General features: G+C 46.7%; 1 protein-coding gene across 8 annotated transcripts in view; it reads right to left on the bottom strand.

Moving 5' to 3' along the window:
• The window catches only part of SEPTIN6 (septin 6), a 161,630-nt gene that overhangs the window by 4,662 nt on the left and 143,874 nt on the right, over positions 1-13,094 (bottom strand). For 3 of the 8 annotated variants that reach the window (XM_070366414.1, XM_070366413.1, XM_070366412.1), the window contains exons 7-9: positions 10,939-11,107; positions 7,639-7,771; positions 4,994-5,184 (exon numbers count right to left, since the gene is read on the bottom strand). In XM_070366414.1, coding sequence (XP_070222515.1) covers positions 4,994-5,184; positions 7,639-7,771; positions 10,939-11,107 — 493 coding nt within the window. Of the gene's footprint in view, positions 1-2,750; positions 2,796-3,093; positions 4,328-4,993; positions 5,185-7,638; positions 7,772-10,938; positions 11,108-13,094 lie in introns of those variants that run through there. The other 5 variants (XM_070366409.1, XM_070366408.1, XM_070366411.1 and 2 more) reach the window with 3 other exon arrangements.

Here is a 13,094-nt window from a genome sequence, read left to right as displayed (position 1 = left end):
ACTGGTCCCCCGGGGCAAGATCTGTCTGAGAAGTATCTGGGGGTGGTGACTGGCCTCTGCACCAGGGTCTAACCACAGTCACCTGGAAACCTGAACAATGGAAATCCATTACTGGTTTGTGTTCACTCTGCACTTTGAACTTTCTCCCGTTCAAACTTCACCCTTGTGACATAAATGGGGACAATTTCCTCATTTGACTTATGAGGATGCTGAGAACCACTGCGAGGCCAACTGACTTGCCCAAGGTCACAAAGAGTCACAACCTACAGGAGCAGAGCCCAGATCCCTGGGTTGCTTGATTGTGACTCTCCTTCACACCACAGTGTCCCTGAGAACTCCTTGCCTGTGGACCCAAGCCCCTTGTTTTATTTTTTTTACCTGAACACATTTCTCTCATTAAAGATATTGGGGAGGGATAGTTAAAAGCATAAGCTGAGTCTATCTGTACAGTCGCTTCCTCAGAGTGAATACAAACACACACACACACACACGCATGAGGATGGCAGTTTATACCAAAACTAGTTTTGTGTTCTCATTCCAGTTCTGCCAATAACTCCCTGTGTCAGCCTTGGTAAGTCCCTTAACCCCATGCCTCCATTTGTTCATCTTGTGAACTGAAGATCAGCACCTTCCTCCTCTGCCTCACAGGACTGTCATAATGTGAAAATAAGATAGCGTGAGGAAAAACACTTTGAATAGTATTAAAAGGTCCTACGAAAGCTCAGCTCTCTTGTTCTTCCTTGTCTACTTCCCAGGGGAAAAGAAACCTATAGAACACTGCAAGGGCTTATGTCCTGGGCGGCCTGGGAAGGCTGAAATATTTTGCTAGGCGAACTGCCCATACATCATACTCTGTCCCCTTGCCAGAGTACCTACAACTGTGTGTGGGTCACAGAGGAAGTGTTTTGTTACAACTACAGATGGCTACAGACGGCAATCTCTATTTGGTTTGGAACTGCTCTTGTGGTCTGCTGGGGAGAAGCATGCCAGAAAAAGCCAACCTGCTTAGGGTCGGAGTTGGCTGTTCCCACTGTTTGCCAATTGACTCTTGCTCGTTAAGTCTGGCTTTAATTATAGTTTTGAAAAAATTCCTTTTAGTAATGGCCACTACCAATGATTTACTCGGGGAAAGCCGAACCAAACTGTGTCAAACCACGTTAATCTGGGTTTCATGAACTGAAAGCTAACTGAGCAGGATGCATCTTTCCTATTTTCCTCCTTGAAAATAGGGGAACCGAGGAAATACACGTGAACCGAGCATCAGCCACTCTGCTGGGCACTAGGACTGCAGCCATGGACATACACTCCAGAACTGTGTCTTCCTAGGTTTCATTCAAGTCAATGCACAGGGCTCCAAGTCTTGCCTTTAAGCCAGACAAGAAATCATTTCATTGTTCTTTTAGGGTTGTTTCCTTTGGCCCAATTTCATAGGCCTTATGTTTCAGAAGCCTCTATGGACTTCCTCTTCGGGATTTGCTTCAAAGTAGGATGTTTTGCCAGCTGCCCAAAGTCCCCGGTGCAGTAGCTGCAGCAATTATTTTGGTGACTAACAGCAGGTTCTCCATTTAAATCATAAACTCCATGGTGAGTGTGGAGAACTCTTCTCAATATTGTATATTCCCCGATCCAAACAAACCAAATGTAAAAGGCATTTATGAGACAACCAGGGTATTCTGAACCCTGGCTAGAAATTTTATGTGAATGAATTGTTAAATTTGGAGGTGTGATAATGGTGGCATTGTGGTTATTTTTTTCAAGAGTCATTAGCTCTTGGAGATCCATGCTGAAGTAGTGACAGATGAAATGAGATGCGTTTTGCTTTACAATAATCCAGCCAATTTGGGGGCAATAAATGAGACAGGACTGGCTTATGTTGACAGTTGTTTGGGGGCTGGGGGTTGGGTACATGGGGCTCCACTGTATTATCCTCTCTTCTTTTGTTCCTGTTTGAAAGTTTCTATGGCAAAGTTTTAAATGGCAATACGCCTAATTATGTTAGATTGAAAATATTTGTGTTCCTCTCCACTCACTACCTAAGTTTAGTAAAATAGATGGAAGCTTAATCACTGCTGTCATCAACCTATAAACTATGCAATGCCAGGGGCTGCTTTATTTACTCCTGTTGACATAACACCTCGCCCTCAGGAATGCATCTTACCTGCTTAGCTCCTTATCAGAGGTGTTCATGAAGTCGGTACTTGTAGATAAGAGTATAAGGAATTCTCTCTAATATCTAACTCTTCCCTTTCTTCCCCTTTTATTATGGTTTTGGGAGATTACATAGCCAAATGAAATTAGAAAATTTGAACCCCTCAGATAAGAAACAGCCACCAGAGGGAAACAGAGAAACAAGTTTCCATTGACTTGAAACCTTCCCAAACCTGGGGCTCAAAGCTGACTGTGACATTGCAGGACAGGGCTTGTGAATCCAACAGTTCCCCTCATCACTACAGTTTAGTTCATTTTGAAAGTAATGATGAAGTCTCCTTAAGAAAAAAAAGTGGCTAAAATGGAAACCTCAAATACCTATCACAGGTTCCACCTAGGCTAGGTAGAAAAGTCGGAAAACACCCCACTTTTAATCAGGAAGGCAAATATTGCACATGTACACTTGGAATCAAACTAGACTATTTCTTAATATTATAAGTCACAAGAGAAACCCGGCTAGAACAATGAGGCAGCTTCTTTGATATTAGGTATGTGTGTTCTAGAAGCCACTGCCAGTTCTATTTAGAGTTAATAAAGCTTACCAGGGCCCTGGGTATCATGCAGCATGCAGCAAACAGCAGAGTTAACTGTAAAACAGTAAGAGCTGATGAAGATGGAGTGAGCTTGGGGAGAAATCAAATATTATGAATTGATGCAAATAATGAAGAGTTAGAGGTCAAAGGAGATTAGGAGGAGTGGGGAGGGGAAGGTGGGAGGGTGGGCTGGTAGGGATCCCCTGAAACAACAGTACTCTTTCTTAACTTCTTTAAGGGCAGCCAAAGAAAATTCTCAGTAGGTGACTCTATTAGATCCAACCACCGTCTCTCCAGAAGAAATGCTTCTACCCCCACTTTCGCCCTTCACCCACCCCCGCCCCCATCATCACCATGGGACCAGAGTGACACTGGGCTAAAGACAGGTCTTCCGGAGGTTAGGCAACTGTTCAGGGAATTACGTAAGAAGCCCAGACCAGCAGACACATATATCTGAAAGTATAGAGGACAGTAGGCTGTTTTGTCAGGCTCTCTTGTTAATAGGATGTGCCTGGTGTGAGTGAGGTTTTCACTCATCTCAAAACTGGAAACGGGTGCCATCACCAGCTCCAAATATTCCTAGAAGACTGGAGAGACATGTCTCCTTATGTGGGGTCTTCGGCTAGGGGTGGGGGTGGTGGTCAGTCAATTGGAGGCAACTAGGAGAAAGCCTGGTCTGGGAAGAACTTCCACCGAACAGCTCAATGGGGACTATTTATATAGTTGAGTGTCAGTGGGGTCCCAACAAATGAATCTCCTAATTCCAGCCAGCAGGCTGTGAAACTGCCCCAGGGATCCTGTTAACAAACACCTTGGGACTGTGAAGGCAGCAGGTTAGAGCTGGAAGACTAATTTAGACTTTTCTGATCTTAAAAATAGGAATCCATTCCTGCTGCTACAACTAACACACCATTACAGGTCAGTTAATATAGAGTGTGTCCAAAGAGGCTTTGTTCAGGGTAGTTGAATTTTATCATGTAATACCAAAAAAAAAAAAGAGAGATCATCAGTGACTCTGACATACAGTGTTGTGACTCCGTGACAAAAATCTCTGAACAAATTGGTGAAAATGCCCAAATGACACTTTTGAAAAAAGAATGATCAGATGGCAAAACTTAGTGCCTTCAAAGTTAAGATATTTTACTGTTGCATTTTATTCTTGGTGAAATGTGGTACTGTTTTATTCCTAAGTGATGAGCCAGGGGACAGAAGAAAGGAAGATGTTTCCTCCTTCTGGCCAGTAACTAGCAATGGAGTCCAGCAAAAAGTGGCTAAGAACAGAAGGCACTGATGATGGCCATGTTGTAGAGCCTCAGACCACTTCAGTTTGGCTCCTCCGGTCACACTGCCCAAACAGCTAGAGTGCAAGGGACCACTACATGTTTTCCTGCTGTTGTACAAGTCCCGTCGGAAATGTTTTTCTCTTCTCTGGTTCTGGGATGAGGAATAGGTAACCCCAGCAAGCGAGGCCAGGGCTTGGGTCAGCATTCTTGACCCAATGGTAACCAGGAGCCCATACGTCCTGTGTCGCCAAACCCCAGGGGAGACAGACGGACGGTGCAGTCGTTCCCCAGTGGAGGGTGGGCCTGCAGAGGATATTAGCATCTGAGGATTCAAGTTCCCAGCCAAGTTCCCAGCACCCCAGGCTGGGGACAACTAAGCACCCAAGAGGGAGGGACAGGAAAGGGTGAGAAATCAGGACCGGGCTGCAGCCTTCAGTGGCAGTGCTTAAACTCTGTTAGGCACAGCCCTTAGAACTGAGGGGGGTGAGGGGGGCTCCAGGGCTGAACCACCTCAGGCATAGGATGAGCAAGCTGGCCTGGGAGTCCTTCCAGCTCCCACCTCCCGGAGGGAGAGGAGACCCAGAGGCTTCTGCTATCCTCTCTCTGCCCTTCTTTTTGTTCATCTCTTTCTTGTAACTTTGCAGGTTCTCATCGCTTCCGCCTTTCTTCTTTCTACTTTCTCACTTGCCTTTTGCTTTTCCTCCCTTTTCCCTCCCTCTCCTCCTGCCTTGAGTTGGCAGGACTTTACCAAGTGGGCGGAGCAGAGGGGCTGGTCCTCTGAGGCCACATACAGCCCTCGCCTCCTCTCAGCTCCCCAGATGTAGGGAATCTGTGGGGCCTGTGGGGACACCGAGACCAGGTCCAGGGGCCCAAAGGAGCCTATCAGCCCACAGCTGGCCTCTATCACCGGCCTGAGGGGATGAACAGGAGCAGAAAGAGGCCCTCACCCCAGAGCAGCCTGCCACTTACTTTTTCTTCTCTTTGTCTCTTTTCAGAGTCTGTGAGCCTCCAGCCTGGGAGCCCTGGGACTGAAGCAGCTCAGCCGCCGTCTTCCTCTGTTTGAAAGCGTTCACTTCGTCATCCAGGGATTTCTTCTTATCCTCCAGCTTCTTCTTCTCGTCCTGGTGTAGTTTCTTCAGACGGTCAAACTTCTCATGCAGCTGGCAGGGAAGCACAGGGGGTTTGGGGAGAGCAGAGCTCAGCTGAGCAGAGTGCGGGTCGGGCGGGGGGAGGTGGGGGGATGGAGTGGGGGTGGGGTGGGGATGGGTGGGCTCGTGACCATGAAGGACCCTGGGATCCAAGGAGACATTTCTGCCAGGGACAGCTATAATGTCACCAAAGGGCATCATGTTCTGAATGGTTCTCTTCTGCCATTTTATCTCCACATTTCTGCTCCTGAATATGGTCAGGGAACCATGCATTCTGTCTTATCAAGCATTTTATTTAAAGGAGTGCCCATAGTTACTACATATGAAAAATAATAACATCAGTTATAATGTAGAACATGTATTGAGTGCTTATTGTAGGCCAGATACTGGCTTTTCTAAGCATTTTATATGTATTAACTCATTTAATCATCACAACAACCCTATGAGGCAGGTTCTGTTATTATCTGCATTTTATGAGGAAACAGAAGGTATGAGAAGTTAAGGAATTTGCCCAAGGTCAACGCATTCTTTAGATGATCATATAATGAGATCTCTCAATAGGAAAGGGGCCTGTGCCTTTTCTTAGCCTCTCCAACCAGGGAGGCTCATTGGAGATTGCAGAGAAAACTTCGACAGTGCTGAAGCTGGTCAAAGAAAACACTTGTCCGTGGATGTGGAAGGAAAGAAAAGAACTTTAGAAAATGAAATGAATGTGGAAACCTCAGCTTTGATCAAGGGGAGGCTCAACTAGCCCTGATTAGAGTCAGAAACCCAAAGGAGAAGAGCAACAATGTTCTAGCATGTTACCGTGATAAGTGGATCAGGGGAATTAAGGGTGTGTGTGCATGCATGCTCAGTCGTATCTGACTCTTTACACCCCCATGGACTGTGGCCCGTCTTCTGTCCTTGGGATTTTTTTAGGCAAGAATAATGGAGTGGAGTGCAGGTTGGATCCCTGGGTCAGGAAGATCCCCTGGAGTAGGAAATGACAATCACTCCAATATGCTTGCCTGGAGAATCCCGTGGACAGAGGAGCCTGGTGGGCTACAGTCCATGGGGTCACAAAAGAGTTGGACACAACTGAGTGGCTGAGCACACACACACTGGGGTGAAGGTGACTAACAAACTGGAATGTGATAACTATACTGAGTAGTAAGAGCAGCTCAAGCATCATTTCAGTATCTTTTGAGGGTTCAGGAAGGAATGGAGGGTTCTACAGCCCTCACAGCACACCGTGGAGGAGGCTGGGTGTCCTATAGGTATCTGGGCCTGTCACCAAGTAAGGGGTGGTGGATGACAGACTTGTTGGGTCAGCCAGCTTCCGCTAGTCACTCAGGGTAGGCTGCTGGTAGAAGCTCTGCTGATCAGTGGTGTCCACCTGGCTTTTGCTTACTGGCCTTTCATTCATTCAAAGGATCACCTTCCCTCTCTTCCTAAAAGTACGGGGTGATATTTTTCTTTTGAAAAGTGAAACTGAAATGAAGTCAATACTCTTGCCACGGGCTTTGGCAATAACACTGGAGAGTCTTGGCAGATTAAAAGAGGAAGAGACTTGGGAAGTAATTAAGTGCTCCTTTCTTTATGGGTTTCAAGGCCTAGAGAGCTGAAGCAGTTGCTGACATGACCAAAACTGTGGTTGAGGCCAATTAATCTGGCAGCAGTAGGGGAATCAGTAGTGGGACCTTGGAGGCAAGGCAATGGTGTGAGGGCTAACTGCAGTCTATTAGTCATGGCTTAAGTAAAGTCCAGATAGACCATCAAGCCTTAGTTAAAAACTCACTAGAGCTGCACAGATGTTCTTTAGCAGTAGCATAAAGTGGAACGGAATACTCAAGTGGGTGGGGAAACACACCAGCTGTCACTGGCTTAAGATTCAACACGGTACCCAGGACTCCCTGGGACCATCTTTCCCCATGGCCATCAGAGCAGGCAGGATGGGGCAGGACCGCCAAGAAAGTGATCAACTGTCCCGTCTGAGCTATGAACTCCCAGAAAGGGGGGCACAAAAATCAGCCTCCCCCGACCTCGAGGGGCAATGTCAGGTCCCGAGTGTTGAGTGGCACTGCCCAATAGAACTTTCTGCGGTGATGGAAATGTTCAATATCTCATAGCCCCGAGTTGCATGAAGACTGAACATTTAAAATATGGTGAATGCAAATGATAAATAGAGTTTTAAACTTTATTTAATTTCAGTTCATTTAAATAGCTACTATATGGGACAGTGGGGGTCTAGAGAATTAAATAACAAAGAGTGAGAAAATATCCTGGCCTTGGGGACTGAGGGATGGAAAAGACACAGATCTCACAGCCTCTCTGTGCCGACCAAGGCAGGGCTACAGATGCTGTGTCCCATTCCTGCCTGAGGCCCCAAGGTTCCCCCAGCTGCTCTCTTGGGGCAGAAATCCTTGTCTTGCCTAAGTTCAGCCTCCTTTTCCTTCCCACCTAGCATGCCAACCCACATTTTACCTCTTTCTCTGCCTCTTTAAGTTCAGCTTCTTTCTCTTTGACTCTCTGCACAAACATCTGTCTCATCTCCTCTTCTTTTTTCTGGAGCTCCCCTAGGAACTCGTTCCTTTTGGCCTCATATGTCTCCTGTAAACTGCGAACACGGTCAGGTTAATTCCCCTGCCTTTGGAATGGCTCTTGTTCAATGAAAAACAGCCCCAATGATCCTCCCTGGGTTCCCCCACCCTCCTTTCCTCAGTTCTTGGAGACGTGCAAAAGCAGAAGCACAGAGCTGTGGGCACCTGGCTTTGAACTTGGAGTGACTTGGAACACCTGCTTCTATACCCTGATTCTACAGATAAGGCCCAGAGAAGTGAGGTGACTCGCTCAAGATCACACAGCAAGTTAGAGGCAGAGCTGGGACCGGATGCTGGGTTTCCTCTCATAATCTAGGTCCTTCCATCTGCACTATGCCGCCAGGTCCTGGCTCTGAAACTGACTACATTAATGAATGAGTTCAACAAACACTTGATGAAATTCTACCACATGCTGGACACAGAATTAAGTGATACTATGCTAGTCACTCAATACCTGGAGCCAATAGCCACTGTGCCTGCCATCAAGGAACTCACAGTCAGTGGGAGATGCCTAGGTTATGTCTCCCTGCCCACATCCACTCCCCGGCTGGATTTAGTTTTATAGAAATAGGCGTTAGCCTGGTAAAGAAGAAGAGGGCGGGTGCTCTGAAGAGGGTGCCCTGTGGAAAGGAACATGTGGAGAAGGAATGGCATATACCTGGGGTGTCAGGCATGGCCCCATGTGGCTGGAGCAGTGGAAGATAAGGTTCCTGAGAGTGGCAGGAGACAGCAGGCGTTGGCTGCCATGTTAAGACTTGGGCGTTTTAAGCAGGGCTGACTTGATCCAATTTGAAAATGGGAAAGACCACTCTGGGCATTGCATGAAGGACAGACTTTCCGACAATCAAAGTAAGAAATGATGGGATCTTGGGACCTCCCTGGTGGTCCAGTGGTTAAGAATCTGCCTTCCAGTGCAGGGACATGGGTTCAATCCCTGGTTGGGGAACTAAGATCCCACATGCCTTGGGACAACTAAGTTCATAGGCAGCAACTACTAAGGCTGCGTTTTCTAGAGCCTGTGCATCACAACCAGAGAGGAGGCCTTGAGACACAGTGAAGATCCTGCATGCTACAATGAAGACCCGATGCAGTGAAAGAAGGAAAGAAGGGCTCTTAATGTGAAGGCTGGAAGGGAAAGGGAGACCAGTGAGGGAAGCAGAACTCCAAGGACTCGGGAGGAGTCAAAGATGATTCAGGTGAATGGAGAATGAGTATGTTTAAGAGGGAAGAGATGAATTAAATTTGAGACAGCTTGAGTTTCAGGTACATCCTCTACGGACGGCCAAGTGAAAATATCCAGTAAGCAGTGGGATCACTGGGTTTGAGCTCAAAAGTAACATTTTAACTTGGGAGTGATCTATTTCTTTAGGACTGTGAGAGCAGAAAGAACCAGCCACAAAGAGAAAAGAGAGTGAGAGTAGCAGAAGCCTTCAGAAAGAACACAAAAAGGAAGAAGTTGAATGAAACAAATCTGCCAAAGAGGCTGAGAAAAAGTAAAACAGTGTGAGAGAGGACTCTAACCAGACAGACCAATGCTAGAAAAGCCACCCACAGAGAGAATTTCAGGAAGGAGGCAGTGGGAAGGAATATCAAGCGCTGTGTTGAGATTTTTAACAAAAAGATGGGGGACTTCCCTGGTGGTCCGGTGGTTAAGACTTTGCTTTCCAATGCAGGGGGTGTGGGTCTGATCCCTGATCAGGGAGGTAAGATCCCACATGCCTCACAGCCAAAAACCAAAACATAAAATAGAAATAATATTGTAACAAATTCAATAAAGACTTTAAAAATGGTCCACATTCAAAAAATTCTTAAAAAAAAAAAAGAAGATGGGGCTCAGAGATCACACTGGAATATGTGACTGCTGACCTAGAGGCCTCTGTACTCAGTGGCGTGGTGGAACAGAAGCCAGTAAATACAGAACCATTCTCTCTCCTTCCCATTGCAGCCAAACTCCTTGACAGGGCAGAGGCTGGTGACAAGGAGCAGAGTGAGGGAGAGGTTTTTAGGATAAGAATGTCTGCCCACAAGATGGAAAGGAGCCAGCAGAGAAAGCATGCAGAAGGCAAAGATGTGAGAATCAGAGGTAGTCAGGATGGAGCTGAGGAGGAGAGGAGGGGGCTAGAGGACACCTCTTCCTCCACAGATGCATATTAAAGCAGTCTGAAGGGTAGAAGGGAGAAAGCTAATGGAACACCCATCAGAGAGACCAACACGTTTTCCTTCAACTCCAGGGGCTCCAGCGATCCCTGTCCATGAAGGGCAGTAAACTTACCCCTCCGGAACCAGACATCCCCAAAGGAATGGCTATTCTATGCCTCCAGGCTGGCTTTCCGCTGTGAACAGGTTTTGTGGGATCTGAGAGGCCATTTGCAGGCCTTCTTATCCCACAAGCAAGCCCTTTACTTGTTTATCAAGGCTTGACATTTCCTGAAATGTTCCAGTACAGGGCACTACATGTGACATGGTAATTTACAACGTGAGGCTTACATCACATATTATGCATACAGATCAGACACTTATTCACATAGCTCCCAACAGCATAGTTATTTGAAAGCGTTTGAAGCAATGCTTTCAAAAACTTTCCTCTTTTCTGAAAGCATCTTAGATTCTGATTTGAGGTGTCAACGATTATTCACATCTGGTGGTCAAAACAAACCTTGCACTTGAACACAAACGCTAAAGGGCAGTAACGAAGAGCTGGAAGTTCATCAACACGTGTGTGGTGACTGCTGCCTGGTCCCACCTGGTTTTGATCATGAGGAGGGGGTTAAAGAACAGACTGGAAACCTGACAGAGCAGCAGGAGCCCAGTGAAGAATGTGGGTCAGCAGGCAAGCACAAACTGCCATGTTGAGGCACAAGGCCCAGGCTCAGGGCTCACAGCTACTATGCGAATGCCTGTGGCAGTGAGATCATTGGCCTTGCCCATCCCCTGGCCTCCTCCCCACCCCCATTCTTATAAGCACGGCAGCAGGGCTTACCAAGCCCACCATGCCACAGCATCCCCTGGCAGGTGTGCCAGGGCAGAGAAGGGACAGGCAAATGGAGCTGGTGAGTGACTTAGCCTTCCAGCGCTAGGTCTGGGATCCTGTGTCTCGCCTCCCCTGTGAATTCTCCGGGGCAAGGCCTCCCCACTGCCCCCGGGTGGGCTGAGTTGAGCTGGGCAGGGCTGGTGGGAAAGGTACCTGAAGGGTTTGCTGTCAGGGTCGGTGTCCTTGAAGCCCATCTCCTCCAGCTTACAGCGGCGGTACAGCTCATAGTGCCGGCTGTGGGTCTGCTCTCGGAGATCCTCCATGTTGACTCGGATCAGCATCTCCCGCAGCTTCACAAAGTCACAGTGGGCTTCATTTTCAACTGCATGGCAGGGGTTGAGGTATTGAAAGTCCATTGAAAGGAAGGTCAGAAGAAGCAGAAATGGACAAAACGAGAGGTGAAATGTCTAACGGTGACATCACCTTTTAACCTGTGTATATAGAGCTTGAGATGTTGCCTTCTAGTTGGCTTTTGTACTAAAAAGGCAGATGAAAAATTATAAGAATGACAGTAATGGAAAACAGCAATACCATAAAAGTATCTAAGAAGACATCTGGTAGACATTTAGATTCAACTCAAATTTACCCATCAGACACTCACAGGAATGTTTGCTTCACACGACTTTTAGGACAATGGCAAATGGACATTCAGCCATCTGTCTGATAAGTACTTGCAGAATCTTTGTTCCCAGGATAGTATGAGGCACTGGGAATTCAAACACATGGGGTCTTGCCCATAGGAGCTTCCAGTTTAATGGAAGAACAGATGCAAACACACAAATGTAACACAATGCAAATCACAGGATCCCAGAAAAGGGAGTCCTGAGAACTTCAGGGAGCATGAAGACTTTACTAAAAAGGGGACAGACCCCTAGGATGACTCGTGAAGGAAGACTAGGAATTCAGCAGGCAGATAAGGGACTCATCCTTGCAGGGTCTCACTGAGGTTAGGCAATGTTACAGCTAGAAGTCGCAGGGTTAGGATTCCAATCCAGGTCATCTAAAGGAGAGGCAAAACCTATGACCAGGTATCAAAATCCACAGAATAAGAGTGTAGAACTAGGACATGGCTAGATGGTTGTGACAAGGAGGGATGTGAGCCACGAGTGTGGCCCATTTGGATGGTAGATGCTTCAAAACAGGTGTTTTCAAAAGGTGAATAATGGCCTGATGGCAGCAATGGTGACCAGGACAGAGTGTCTCTGGGCGCGGTTCCACCTTGCTGGAATGGGGGTGTCTGGCCTGACCACATTGGGACAGTGGCATCTGAGATGAACAGGCACAGTTACCCCAGATTCTGTTTCACAGGTCTGGGAGAAGGTCGTGGGGGCCGTGGGGGGCGGTGTCTGGACACGGGATGAGTTTATGGTAAACCAACCACCCTCTCACGTATAGTAACCCTGACTAGTACCAAGGGTACCTTACTGCAGACTGCAAAAGGAATTGTCTCAAGCCTATAGGCAATAGTTTGTTTTTAAATTGCAAAGTAATCATACAAACAAAAGAGTGCTTGAAATGTACAGTTTAAAGGATCAAAAAAAAAAAAAGGACACCACTGTATCTATGGCCCAGGTGAAACATTACCAACTCCCTAGACATCCTTTCCTTTTTTTTTGGTAAACTTTGGCCACACTGCAGGATCTTGGTTTGATCTTAGATTGGACCTGCATCCCCTGCTTTGGAAGGCGGGGTCTTAACCACTGGACCACCAGGGAAATCCCCCTTTGTGTCCCTTCCTGATCACATTCATGCCTCTCCTTCCCTGCCACAAGACTTAACCACCATCCTGACTTGGGGGTTTATCCTTCCTTCGTTTCTCTTTATAGTTATACCATTTACGCATGAATTCCTAAAGTTCAGTTTTGTCTTACTTTTGGATTCCATATAAATGGAATCATACAGCTTATATCTGTCTATGATTTACTTAGCTCAATGTGCTGTTTGTGAGATGCATTGCTGTAGATGTACAGTCCATCCATCTTCACTGTTGTATAATATTGCATTATTTGAACATTCTGCAACTCACCCAATCTATTTTTAATGGCTCTGGGTTGTTTCTACCTATTTGCTATCATGAACAACACTGTTGTGGACATTCTTGTACGTCTTGTACACTCAAGTGGTACACCTGCTTTCTCACACTCTTTGTCCTACCTTACTGCAAGTATATTTATTTTTGTTTTAGGAATGCTTTCTCCATTGGAGACAGAGAGCTTGCTCAGTGCAGAGAATCCAGGTATGAAGCCAAAGTTTGCCTGCTGGTGACCCCTAGAGATGCCTGAGGCCCAAGATGAATGAGTAGAAACTGG

The sequence above is a fragment of the Bos mutus genome, chromosome X (genome assembly GCF_027580195.1).
Source record: "Bos mutus isolate GX-2022 chromosome X, NWIPB_WYAK_1.1, whole genome shotgun sequence".
NCBI lineage: Eukaryota > Metazoa > Chordata > Mammalia > Artiodactyla > Bovidae > Bos > Bos mutus.
Note: the sequence above shows the minus strand (reverse complement) of the source record. Positions and strands in the feature narration are given on the sequence as shown.